The 14,400-nt window shown below is 40.2% G+C and overlaps 1 protein-coding gene across 1 annotated transcript; it reads right to left on the minus strand.

Moving 5' to 3' along the window:
• Positions 1-6,413: 6,413 nt before the first annotated feature.
• Positions 6,414-7,355, minus strand: LOC111824105 (olfactory receptor 8B12). Its single transcript, XM_023747606.1, has one exon. The coding sequence runs from the start codon at positions 7,347-7,349 to the stop codon at positions 6,414-6,416; it is 936 nt and encodes a 311-aa protein (XP_023603374.1). The 5' UTR covers positions 7,350-7,355.
• Between the last annotated feature and the right edge of the window lie 7,045 nt (positions 7,356-14,400).

Consider the following 14,400-nt stretch of genomic DNA (forward strand, 5'->3'; position numbering starts at 1 on the left):
GGTGACCATGGTGATCATGGTTGATGACTGGGTTGTTCATAAAATGTTTGAATGTTAGCTTTAGATTCTAAGTTTCCCAAGCTGCAAGATAACTCTATCAAAGGAAAATTACCACACCTGGGAGACAAAACATGATTCACAGCAGAGATATAAACCAAGACTTAATTGTTCCTTCAACAAGGACTCCAGTCTCTGAAGTGACTGCATCCCAATCTCAGGGACCCATTTTTTTTTTTTTACTCCTGAAATAGCTCCTTTGATTAAATTTAAGACTAGAAATAAATCTGTATGGTTCTCTCATTTTTTCTGACATTTATTTCCTGATTGTTGAAACCAAGGCATCCTCTAAAATTTCCAGGAGACTTCCATTTTTCCTCAGCACAGGTATTTACAGACTTAAAGCAATTTTATGAAAAAAAATATGTCTTTCATGAACTCCTGTTTTTAATTGTGTGATATTTCCAACCATATGTTTTCCTTCATCTCTAAGTGTTTTCTCATCAACAGCAATCCTGAGCCTCTGATGGTCTAGTAAAACTAGAGGTAATAATTGTAATTGCTCATATCAAATATGTGGGTCATATTTTTTCTATTTATACCATTAGATGACCATGGGAGTAAAAATGAAAACAATTCTGTCTAGGATTTTCCCATCTGCCCTGCTTTGTAAAGCACTTTGAATTCTGGTAATGGCATATTTAAGGTGGATTTTCTATCTTTTGGATTGTTTTAAGAGGTAGAAGGGGATACATAAGAATTTTTAATCTATTGTTATCTAGAGGAAATGTATTTTTGTCTTTGTAATAAATAGAAATAATATTCAAATAATCTTAGCTACCTCTTTTAGTAGTTAACATGAAGTTAGATGCTTCTTAAATACCTCACCACCAATAATGTAACACATAAAGTTCAAAATGTAATCAGATTTTATTCTCTTAAACCACATCCTAAGGATTTAAAGACTCCTACACCTAGGGGAAAAAAATACAGTTAGTGCTGGCGTTTTTATTATAGGACCCAAATGAGACAGTGTATTTTAAAGTGCTACATTAAAAACCAGGCTAAAGTGTCTTTAAAAATACATATATCCCTATACACATGTAAATGCATATATGCACTGAAAAAAATCAAGAAGGGTAGTCATTACCAGTGTTAGTCTCCAAGGAGCAGGAAAGTGGTATTTTGTTTTTGCTTATTTGAACTTCTACTTTTCTACAATGAACATATACTACCTGGGTAATTTTCCTGAGGCCCTCCTGATGCGGAACTGAGGCCTCCTGTCAACTCCAGTCAACACCCAACAAGGCACTGAGACCGCCAGCCAACAATCACTGGATGAGCGTGGAAGCTGACCCTCCATTCCCAGTCAAGCCCTGGGATGTCTGCTGCTCCAGTCAACATCTTGATTGGACCTCATGAGAGACCCTGAGCCTAACAACCCAACTAAGAAGCTTCTAAATTTCTGATCTACAGAATTTTTGAGATGTTTGTTGTTTTAAGCCCTCGGTTTCAGTGCAATTTTTATGCAGCATTAGAAACTACTGCATTTCAGCTAATAGAAGCTAGAAAGCCTGAATAGTCAAATATTTATTAAAGAACTTGAATCCATTAAACTAGATGCCTTCACCTGCAAATTCTTCTAAAAATTTAATAACTGACACGAATCTAGCACAAACTTTTCTGAGAATAGATAAAAAGGAAATACTTCCTCACTCTCTTAGTGAGGCCAGCATAACCTGCCAAAGTCCTTACAAGAAAGGAAAATAATATCCAGCTTGCTCTTTTTCATAAGTATAAATGCAAAATCCTTTAAAAAAATTTAAGCAAACTGAAACCACCAAAAATGAAGAGGATATATCAGAATCAAATAAAATATATTCCAGGAAAGCAAGACTAGTATAACATTCAAAAATAAATCAGTACATCTCATCACAATAACAACTATAAGGAGAAAAAAATAATATGAACATCTCAAATTATACAGAAAAGTATTTTGAAAAATTGAACATCAAATTAATCACACTTAGTAAAGTAGGAATATAGGAGAACTTAATATAAAAAAGAATATCCAAAGAGAGAGAGAGAAGAAATAAGATAAGGATACCTACTATCACTACTTATATTCAGTATTGTACTGAAGGTCCTAACCAGTGCAATAAGGCAAGGAAAATACATTTTCAAAAAGAAATTAAAGGCATAAAGGTTAGAAAATAAATGATCATTTTTCACAGATGACATGGTTGGGTAGACAGAAAATCCGAAAGAATCTACAAACTATTAGAATCAATAAATGAATTTAAAAGGTTTGCTGGATAAAAGATCAATATGGAAAAATCAGTTGTAGTTCCTTATATTAGCAATAAGTAGAAAAATTTTTTAAATGTTTTATTGATTTTTTACAGAGAGGAAGGGAGAGAGATAGAAAGTTAGAAACATCGATGAGAGAGAAACATCGATCAGCTGCCTCCTGCACACTCCCCACTGGGGATGTGCCCACAACCAAGGTACATGCCCTTGACCGGAATCAAACCTGGGACCTTTCAGTCCGCAGGCTGACGCTCTATCCACTGAGCCAAACCGGTTTCGGCGAAAATAAATTTTTTTAAAAAGTACTCTTAATATTAACAAGAAAGATCAAATACCTAAAAATAAATCATAACAAAAGATGTGTAAGACATTCACACTGAAAACTAAAAATCACTAGGAATAGAAATTAAAGAAGACCTAAATAGAAGGATATATTTTGTTCATAAATTTGAAACCTCAATACTGGAAGGATATCGATTTTCCTCAAATTAAGCAAGAGATTTAGCAGTCTCAATAAAAAATTCTGAAACTGATAAGCTGATTATCAAATTCATATAGAAATGCAAAATGTCAAGAGTAGCAGAACAATCTTGAGGAGCAACAAATCTGGGACATTTACACTATAGGGGGAAAGACCTGAATAGCAGTTAAGATAGTCTTACCGTTGTTACAAAAATAGACAAATTGTCACTTGATTTATGAAAACATCAAACTGTATTACAATGAGAAATGGATGCTCTTTTTAATAAATTGTACTGAGCTGACTGAATGGCCACATGGAAAATCATGTATCTTGAGCCCTTATGACCTGTGTGTGTTACATGCCACGGAGTCAGTTCCAATTTCTGGCAAGCGTATGAATGAGTGATGTCCACCATGCCGTCCTCACCAGGCCTGCTCAGCTCCTGTGGACTCGAGCCTATGGCTTCCTTTATGGAGTCAGTCCCTCTCACATTTGGTCTTCTTCTGTCCCCAGTGCCTTCTATTTTTCCCAGCATTATTGTCTTTCCCAAAGAACCCTGCTTTCTTATGATGTGCTTGAAGTAGGAAAGTTTTAGTCTTATCATTTTTGCCTCCAATGATGTTTCAGGCTTAATTTCTCTAGGATCCACTTGTTCATCTTTCTGGCAGTCCAGGGTATCCATACAGTTCTCCTCCTGGAGGGGTCTCTCTTTTCCACGTCCAGCGCGGAAAGAGAGTGGTAGGTTCTTTGAGTGGGGGCGGCTGGGGATTTGAGACTACGAAAGAAAGAGACAAGACACAAAGATGGAAGGGAAAGCTGGGACCGGGTGGGACCACTGTCCTCTTCTGACTGAAAGACAGAGAGACAGGGACCCAGCACCGAAACCACATGTTTATTGTATACCCCCAATACCAGGAAGTTTCACCAAAGGTCAAGACAAAGTCGCTGATTTGCATTCTTGTAAGATCACTTCTGGGCGGCCTGAGTCCTATTCATTCCTGGTGCTTGGCTGGAATTACATAATAAAACCCACTCCCAGGCACCTGGGCAAAGGTGAAAGTCAACCTGAGAACACTTCTGCCTTTTGGGTAAGATGTGTTATTCAGGACGTGGCTCTGCCTGTCGCCCCAGATTCAGCTGACAATTATTAGAGAAATGTCCATGTGCCTTCCCAGGGGCCCTCTACATCCTCCAACATCATATTTCAAATGAATCAATATTTTTCCTAATAGCCTTCTTCACTGTCCTATGCTCACATCCATACATAATTGGGAATATGAGGGTGTGGATGATCTTAGCTTTGGTCTCTAATCTCTCTAATCCCCTCTAGCTGCTATTTCTAGTCTCTAATTCCCATCTCAGACCATATGTTAAAAAACTAATTCCAAATGACTGAAGCACATGATAAAGATAAAACAAAAATAATTTAGAGAACAGCTAAAATCATTTAGAGAACAGAAAAAATGTTAGGACATTGGAATAAGCAAAAGTTTCTTAAATAGGGTACAGAAAACACTAGCTACATTGACTACCTGAAAAGGATGAATTTCTGGCTATTAAGAGAATGAAAAGTCAAACAATGGAGTGAGAAAAATATAAATAAAACATATCTGATCGTGGTCTTATATGCAAAATATAAAAAGAATTCCTGCAAATCAATAATAAAGAGATAGACAACCTAGCAGAAAAGCAGGAAAAAGTTGAACATACACTTCACAACAGAAGACATTGAAATGGTCAAGTGGCCACGCATTCATCATTAGAGAAATGCAAGTTAAAACCTCAACCCAATGCTACTACACACCTTGCAAAATGGGTAAATTGTTTGTTAATTACAAAAACATAATAGTAAAGATGTGGAGCAATTAAGACTCTCACAAACTGCTGATGAAATGTAAATTAATACAACCTCTTTGAAAACTAATAAAGATGAACATATGCAAAGTAATCCCAATATACCAATTCTCACTGGTATATAACCAAAAGAAATGCATATATATATTCCCCATAAGATAAAAATTAGAATGTTCACAGTAGCCAGAAACTAGAAGCCCAATTGGCTATCAGTTGATGAAGATAAGCAAATTGCATTTCTACACAATACAATGAATCAAAATTTGATATGCACAACAACATGGATGAATCTCAAAAATATGTTGAGCTGCCTAGCTGACATGGCTCAGTGGTTGAGCGTCAACCTATGAACCAGGAGGTCACCATTTGAATCCCGGTCAGAGCATATGCCCAGGTTATGGGCTGGATCCCCAGGGTGGGGCATGCAGCAGGCAACTGATCAATGATTCTCTCTCATCATTGCTGTTTCTATCTCTCTCTCCCTCTCCCTCTTCCTTCCTCTCTGAAATCAATAAAAATATATTTAAAAAAATGTTCAGCAGAGAATGCAGACACAAAAAATGCATACATGTAATTCCATTTATATTAAGTACAAAACAGTTGCAAATGGATGGTTCTCACAAATACGATGCAGAGCAAAAGAAGCCCAATGCAAGAGAGCACACACACGATTCCATTTTTGTAGAGTATAAGGCAAAACTAAACGATGCTGTTAGAAGTCGTGATAATGATTACCCTTTGGGAAATGGCAGTTATTACAAAAGAGCACACAGGTGGCTTCTGGGTGCTAGTAGCATTCAGTTTCCTGATCAGGTGAGAGCTGACTGAACTGTACACTTAGGATATGTGCTTATGAATGTAAGTTTATATACTTCAGTAAAGATGTAAACCAGTTTTTTTGCCCTGGCTGGTGTGGCTCAGTTGGTTGGGCACAGTTCTGTGCACCTGAGGGTTGCCAGTTTGATTCCTGGTCAGGGAACATACCTGGGTTGTGGGCGCCATCCCCGGTGGGGAGTGTGCAGGAGGCAGTAATCTGTGTTCCGCTCTCACATTGATGTTTCTCTCTCTTTCCCTCCCCCCACCTCTCCCTCTAAAAATCAATAAAAATATTTGTTTAAAGTCAACTATTTTTAAAACTCAAAAGCAAATACATGGATACAAACCAACAACACACATTTGGCAAAAACACTACAAAATTTATCAGACACTGATTTTGTCATTTTGCCAAGACTAAATCAACAAAAGTTTTCACTTCCCACTCTCTTGCGAAAGGTGCTATATTAAAATTATTTTGTGAAAGTAGCATGAGATTACTGTTAATACATTTGAAATTTGCACGTGCTAGGTCAAATAACATGTGAAATGAAATCTTCCAAGAAAGAGGTGGGGCAAGAAAACATGACATAAGGGAAAACAAACTGGATTGGGATTCAAGCTGAGATTTCAGTTCCAGCTCTGCCACCAGAAAGCTTTATTTTCCCGGACAACCTTCAAATACTTCTGCCTCTCTAAAGTGTGATGTATTATATAAAATTCTAGACTAAGTGATTCTGAGGCCCATTCAATACTGGGTACTCTGTAATCGCAGAAACTGTTTCATAAAATAAAGAAGGAAGATTTAGGGGATGAGAATGAGAGAGAATAAACCCATTTGAGACAGTTAAAATTTCCTTTATATATAGAATAGAAAAGCATGAAGCTTGAATTCCTTATCAAAAATAAAAATAGTAATACTAACGCTCTAATTAAAAATTCCTCATCCGTTTTCTCAATTCCTAGTTTTTCTTTTCTAAAGGAAAGTTATTCTGTCCAAGGATTTCTTCAGGGCTAATTTGACATCCTTATTCCTCAGGCTGTAGATTAAGGGGTTCAACATGGGCACCACAATGGTGTAGAACAGAGAAGACACTTTCCCCTGGTCCAGGGGTAAAACAGAAGGCGGTTTGAGATACATGAAAGCTCCTGACCCAAAGAAAAGAGAAACTGCAATTATGTGGGAGCTGCAGGTACTGAAGGCTTTGGACCTGCCTTCAATGGAGCTAATGTGGAAAATGGTGGAAAGAATGAAGCCATAAGAGATAAAAATGGTAGTAATAGGCAGCCCAATGCCAACGGCCACAACAAAAAAGACCACCAGCAAATTTATGTAAGAGCTGTTGCAGGCCAGCTCAAGGAAAGGAATGATGTCACACATATAATGATTGACAAGGTTGTCAGCACAAAAGGTCAGAAACATTATATTTCCTATATGAGTGACAGCCCCCCAAATCCCCATCCCATAGACACCCAGCAAAAGAGATAAACACACCTGCGGAGACATGGTGACCGTGTACAACAGTGGCTTGCAGATGGCAACATAGCGGTCATATGCCATGGCTGATAGGATGAAGGATTCAGAAAACACAAAGAAACAGAAGAAAAATAACTGAGTCATACATCCTGCATAGGAGATGATGTTCTTCTTGGAGACAAAACTCGTCAGCATTTTGGGGGTGACGGTAGTCGAGAAACTCAAATCTATGAAGGACAAGTTGAAGAGGAAAAAATACATGGGAATGTGAAGATGAGAGTTCAGCCCAATCAACGTGATCATGCCCAGGTTCCCCACCACAGTGACCATGTAAAAACCTAGAAACAGAAAGAAGAGGGGGAGCCTGAGTCCTGGCTGGTCTGTCAAGCCCGAGAGGATAAACTCTGTCACCGAGGAGGCATTATCTGCAGCCATTCTCCTCCGGGAGGGCCTGGGAGGGAAAAGGAAAAGAATTGCTTAGAGAAAGAGAGGGGAGGAAACCCATTCTTGAGAACAGCATTCGAACACAGGTTTTGAACTTCAAAGAAGATGGCATTTTCTTGTACCTGCATCTCTGTCTTTAGGGTCCCAAAGTGGCTTGAACCGTTCCAGTAACTGTGGGTGAGATTTGCCTCCCAGGTAAGGGCGAATCCAACTGAGGAGAAGTCCACAAAGCCCAGCTGGGGTGACCCTGCAGCCTGCCCTCTTTTGGCGCTTCCTTCCCTCTAAAGCCCCCGCTCAAGTTCTGTAAAGACCTTCTCTCAGGTGCTGTTGAGAGGCTGAACCCAGTGGGCCCTGCCTAGACCGTTCAGTGCTCATCAGAACAGGAAGATGAGGTCTTGTTGCCTGGTCTTTAGCTGGGATGGCTGTGGAGGCTGTGGAATAATGTGTGAAAATAATCTTGGAGTAATACAGTAAAGTGACTAATTCAACCTAAGGAACGTTGACCCCAGCACTAACTATGCCAGTGGCACTGTTTTAATGCTCTCAGGTGCTCTGATTAAACCCCTTTAACAGATGAGGACACTGGGCATACCAGTAAGTTCCTTGCACAAGTCCCAGTCCTTCTAAGTGGCAGCAGAGGGAACCCAGGCAAGTCTGGCTCCCGGGGTTGGAGGTTAACCTCTCTGCTCCAGGACCTACCGGGCCAGGCAGGCACTCCCCTCCTTCTGCCTGGAGTCACTGTGCTGCACTGCGCTGGCTCCCACCCATCTCTCTCCCGGAGACTCAGATGGCCACCCCCTGGTGGAAAGGAGGTGACAACTCAGAGCTCAGGCCCCTCTGCTTCTGCTTCACTCCTTTAGAAACCAAAACCTCCAGGTGGCTTTGGTTCTCCTGTGATCCCGGCCTGGTTTTGTCCTTAGCCTCCTGTCCAGCATCTGGGGGTGAGACAGCACCTTGGATAACGCCGATGAGTTTTATTCTGGAGCAGAGCCCGCAGTGACCTAGTTACAGAGGCTCCCTCAGGATCACTGCTCCCCAAGGAAGAAGTGTTTTTTAGGCCCTTGATAATGCTTGATGGGGCTTTTAATGGCCTAACCTGTCATTCAGGTTACATCTTTCCAAGTACAATTAAGACCAAACCTCTGTGGTAAAAATAAGGCTTGTGCTTGTATTGAGCACTTATCTGGTACTGTATACTGTGTATTTGATCTGGCACCCACATCCAAAGAACCCAAAGCAACGCATAAATAATTTTACTGTGTTTATTCCTCACAACAACCATGTAGGTTAGACCTATCAATCTCCACTTTAAAAGTGAGGAGCACACATAGCTTGTAGGTTCCAGAACCTTGAGTCAAATTCTGGTCTGTCCAACTCTAAACTGTATGGGGGCCAAGGATCTTGCAGGGTTTCTTAAGCAAACACAGGCACTTGATGTATGTTACTGACAGCACCCAATTTTGTCTCCAGCCAACAGTTCTGGCTACTGTGACCCACACACATTGTCAAATTGTCTAAGAAGGAATTTCACTTATATAGGGACTAATACAGTTTAGTGCGGCAACTTGCAGTCTGCACCCCTTACCAGGTTGGGTTTTTTTTACATATTCAGGATGAAAGATTTTAAAAAATATATATGTATATATTGATTTTAGAGAGAGAGGAAGGGAGAGGGAGAGAGATATAGAAACACTGATGAGAGAAACATCAATCAACTGCCTCTTGCACACCCCCTGCTGGGGATGGAGCCTGTAACGGGGCATGTGCCCTGATGGAAATGGAACTGGTGACCTCTTGGTGCATGGGTCAACGCTCAACCACAGAGCCACCCTGGCCGGGCAAGGTTGGAAGATTTTATAGTCAGTGGATTATAGAAGTTTTACCTATGTTCATGGCAGGAGTCCTTTTGGGGAAGATAGGAAATCAAACCACAAAGGCAGAATCCATCTTCCTCCAGGCAAGTCCAACTAAAACCACAGCACACAGGCCTGTGTGTGTTTCTGAGGATGTGCAGGTGTAGCAGTGAGGACATGCTCACCCCCAGATAAGACTCAGCAATCATGGTGCCTCATCTGTCTATTTACTCTGCTTTCACTGAGAATTGTCCACTACCCAGAGTAACTCTCATGGATCCCATTTCCTGTTGTCGATCCCACTGAACAAAAAGGAGAAAAATAATTCATCAAAATGAAATTAAAATAAGCTCTTCTTGAGAATCAAGTGCAAAGACAAAATTGGGGGTTCTCTGAAAGCTCTAGGGGGATTTTGCAACATCAGAGACAGTTTCCATGGCAACCTCATTTCCAGATGCATCTTCAGCAAGGCTTCTCTAAAGCCATGTTACCTGATGACTTGTTATAATACAGAATAAAAACAGCTATTTTGTCTTTCTGTTTGTGCAGTACTGTCCCTTTTCCAAAACTTGAATCTGTGGAAAATGGCTTTCTTCTTTATTTCTAATGTAAACTATATATTATACAGGGCACATCACGGGGCATGTGGACATTTACATATAATGAAAGTCTGTATATATGTCTCATATCTGTGCATGAGGTCTTAGCCTTCTGGTAGGTAATCAAAGTTGCATGAATATGGTACTAAATCCATCCCTACATACAGGATTCCCAGCTTCAAGAAGAAACAGAAACCTGGCCAGAGAGAAGAGACAGCAGCTGAGAGACTTTCATGTGAAACAGCTTCGATGATCTCCTGATTTTGTTCACTTCCATGTCTTGAGTTATCTCCTGTTTATGATTTCTAAATCTGTATTTAGATCCACATCTGAACCCCAACAGTCAACTAAAATTCTACACATTAAAAAAGTACATCACTACTATTCGTCAAAAACGTTCGCTTCCTATATTCCCTACCCTAAATGATACAATTTCCCACTGCTCAGTCACAGTAATAAAGTCAAACTGATTCTAACTAAAGGAGTCAGGCCATTTCCCTGAAAAAATCAGTTCCAGAAAGCAAATTCACCAACAGGCGATTTTAAACTGGTCAATTTACAAGTTGTTTATAGATATGTATTTATTGCCATTTTATTATTCATATATTTCATCTTTTTTCCCTTCTCCTTTTTTTTTCTTTTTTTAAATATATTTTATTGATTTTTTACAGAGAGGAAGGGAGAGAGACAGAGAGTTAGAAACATCGATGAGAGAGAAACATCGACCAGCTGCCTCCTGCACATCTCCCACTGGGGATATGCCCGCAACCAAGGCACATGCCCTTGACCGGGATCCAACCCGGGACCTTTCAGTCCGCAGGCCGACGCTCTATCCACCGAGCCAAACCGGTTTCGGCTCCCTTCTCCTTTTTAAAGAAGAGCCGTTAACATTTCTTGTAATACTAGTTTGGTGGTGATAAACTCCTTGAGCATTTTCTTGTCTGGGAAGCTCTTTATCTATCTTTTGAATCTAAATGGTAGTTTTGCTGGGTAGAATAATCTTGGTTGTATTACTGGAGGATATGGGGTCACAGGAAATGAATTTCAGGGACACACATATAAGAGGATTTTAAGCACAAGTGGTAAGATTTATTAGAGTGAAACAAAGGAAAGGCTTAGGATTGAAGAGGCAAGATCACAGTAGTGGGAGAGTGCCCAGACTGGGCTGCCTAGACTCAGGGAAGGAAATTATAGAGGCAAAAAGGAGAGTCCTTAAAGCCCACTGCTTCCCTAATTGTAAGTTTCATGGGGACCCTTTGAGTTTAGGAGAAAAGAAAACACAACTATGGTCCAAGAGAAGGAAGGGTGCACAGAGCACAGATGTCCCGCAAAGGCTGCCACGCTCGACAAGGCACTTCCTGGCACTCAGCTGGTAGGCTGCGTTCACTACCACCAGGTACACCACGCCCAGTGCCTCATCCACGAGCAACTCGTTCAACTCAGCTAACTGTGGAAGAAGTCCAGATTTCAGGGTGCCCACCAGGACCAGAAGGGCCAGTGCCCAGAGTTGCTATGCCATTACCCTGGCATCCAAGACTTCAGCAGTCCAGCTCAGTCTCTGCTTCTAGCTGTTCTCTGGCCTGTGTGGCTGCCAAAAAGAGACTGGGGCTGTTGTTAAGCTTTCTTCTATTTCCCTGGGCCTGGGAGAGGAGGGTAGGCTTTCTTTCAAGCCATCCAATCTCTTTCCCAGATTTTCCCAGGTTTCTCTCATCCCCTTTATGGTCGCCATTTCGGCTTCTACTGAACAAGCACCAGTGAAAAGACTTCCCCTGCACTACCTCCCCCCTACCCCCACCACTTAGTGGGGTACACTTGCTGGGTACATTGTAAAGCTTAATCGGGCTTTTGACTGGTTCGCTCCTCTCTTTTGGTTAATATTCAACTAACTGCCTCCTATAACATTCATAAGTCCTTGCTTTTATCACTTTGAATATTTTGTGCCAATCCCTTCTGGCCTGAAATGTTTCTGCTGAAAATTCAGCTGACAGTCTTATGGGAGCTCTCTTGTAGGTAACTAACTGCTTTTCTCTTTTTGCTTTTAAGATTCTCTCTTTGTCTTTGAAGAACAGAGTGACATTAATTGATTCACCCAACAAATACTAATTGAGAAACTCTGTTTGGCACTGTTTTAGGGACTGCACTACACAACAAAGTTCCCTGCCTTTGTTGAGCTTTTATTCTAGTAGGGGGAAGACAAACAATTAATAACATAAGTAACTTATGTAATATTTTAGAAAGTAATAGGAGCTACAAAAAACAAAGAAAGAGGTGTCGATTGTGAGTTGTATGTTTAAATAGGATGGTAAATTAGGCAATTTAAGGAAAGCCTTGAGAGACTATGGTCAGAGCTGTGCTGTTAACATCAACTACTCTAATGGACCCACAAGTGAACATATCACTCCTCCCAGGCCATGCATGACTGTCCTGGGCCTCAGTGAGTGGCTTCACCATAAGCACTGGCTCTACTGAAAGGAATTTGGTAGTAGTGACAAGTTAGGGGAAGCAAAGGACCTGTCTGAGCTTTCTTAGAAACTCAGAAGTCACACAATGAAGGTCACCACCCACACACATTTCTGGTCTTCAAATAGCCAGCACCAGCTGTTCTAAATTCCCTTAATTTCCAAATGAGCTCTCAGACGGGATCTGATAAACTCCTTTGTACAGGGACTGAGCTGCTGTGTAGCTACCTTTAATCCAAATATATTTATGCAGAATTTATGATGTTTTTGGCCAAAGGCCGGAGGGATCTCTACTTGGAGAAACTCAAGCTTCAGTGAACAAGTGATTAAGCTATGTTTTTGATCAGGGCATCTCATGAGAAGTTTATGAAATCGTACCCAAATGCAGGAACCCAGCTTCTTGTCAAGTCCAACCACAATCACTATACCTATCACTGTGCATATGTGTGTGCCCACATCAATCAATGTCTGCGGCTTATCCACTTCTGTGAGAAATGTTTAGCTAATACTCCATAATAATGGTGCTTTATTTGTAAGATTTACACTTAGAACTTTGCTGTGTCCTCCAGTGGCTCTAATGACTCCCCAAGCCTAATCTTAATCCCACTACACATAAGTTAGAAATGGAGAAAAATAATGAACTCTCATAAACTCTCTCAGGAAGACAACTGCAAAGAAGACTTCAGGGGTTCATTAAAAGTTCACTTTTCTCTAGGAGCCTTGGAGGATTCTTGTCTGTGTGATGCAATACCAGGTAAACTTCCACTGAGTTGATACCACTTCAGAGACCATTGCCATGAAAAATGTATTTCAAATGCATTTCACCTATGGCTTCTCCAAGATCAAGTTCCCTGATGGCTTGCTTTAACACAAGCAGGAAGCAGTATAGAAAGAAATATTTTTGACCATATTCATTTTGGTACAAACCCTGAATCTCTGCCTCATAGTTTCTTTGCTTTAGTTATTTCTAGCTCAGATCTAATGTATATTTTTATTTTGTCGTATATAATGTAAATCTGATACTTAAACATGTATACAATGTCTTACATATATGTCTCAGAGTCCATCAAAAGCACTAGGATAGACTTCAGTAAGTTGTTCATCACTCTCCACCAGAGAAACACAAAAACACACATTACTCCAAAAATGAGGCTCTCTGGTACCTAACTTTTGGCCTTGAGACACCATTTTACCTCTAAAAGAAACCAAATTTCTGGAGGAAATGGTTACTTCCTGGTCTGAAGAATGAAACATATGAGATGAGCATGGAACATCTTGTCATATCAGATAGCAAGGAAGCGGTTAGAGACTAATAGCATTGTCAAAAAAGACAGGAGGAAAACTGAAGAGAATTCTGCAGGCCAAAGGAAAAAGGTTGGCAACAAAACAAGAATAATTGCAGTAGAGTGAAACCATAAAATATGTTTAAATTAGTGAGAGTATAAATATACTAAAGAAAAATAACTGGTCACTGGTCACCTTTGGAGGATAAAAAAAAACTAAAACATTATTTGAAATATTAGAAAATGAAAGCAATGTGTTTTTATTGGAGCTGTAGTGGATACATGAACCTATGCATGCAATCAAATTGCATCAACTACACACATGTACAGATGAGTACTGGCAAAACTGGGAAAACCTGAGTAAGATCAGTGGATTGTGTGTGGTAATTTGCACTCTCCTGAGTGTGAGGTTGTGGTGAATTTTGCAAAATGTTACCACTGGGGAAAGTGTACAAAGGGTGCAGAGGATCTCTCTATGTTATATCTTACAACTGCATGTGAATCTATAATTATTTCAAAATCTATAATAATAAAAGCATAATATGCTAATTAGACTGGACGTCCTTCTGGACTGCAAGGGAAGCCCGGGTCCTGGGTACCAGAGGGAAGCCGGTGCCAGCAGCCGGGGGAAGGAAGGCCTACTCTTGCACGAATTTCATGCATCAGGCCTCTAGTAGTTTAATAAAAATCTTCATTAGCAATATTTTCATGGATAATATGTTAGTGAATGTATTTTTGAAAAGTACATTTTCTTATGAACATATTTCACTTATGAATGAGGATATATGTATGAAGAGTTCTTAGAAGTCTGTTTTCTTGTGTCTCTCCACCTCCTGCCATTCTATACT

Source organism: Myotis lucifugus, unplaced genomic scaffold (assembly GCF_000147115.1).
Source record: "Myotis lucifugus unplaced genomic scaffold, Myoluc2.0 scaffold_926, whole genome shotgun sequence".
Classification (NCBI taxonomy): domain Eukaryota; kingdom Metazoa; phylum Chordata; class Mammalia; order Chiroptera; family Vespertilionidae; genus Myotis; species Myotis lucifugus.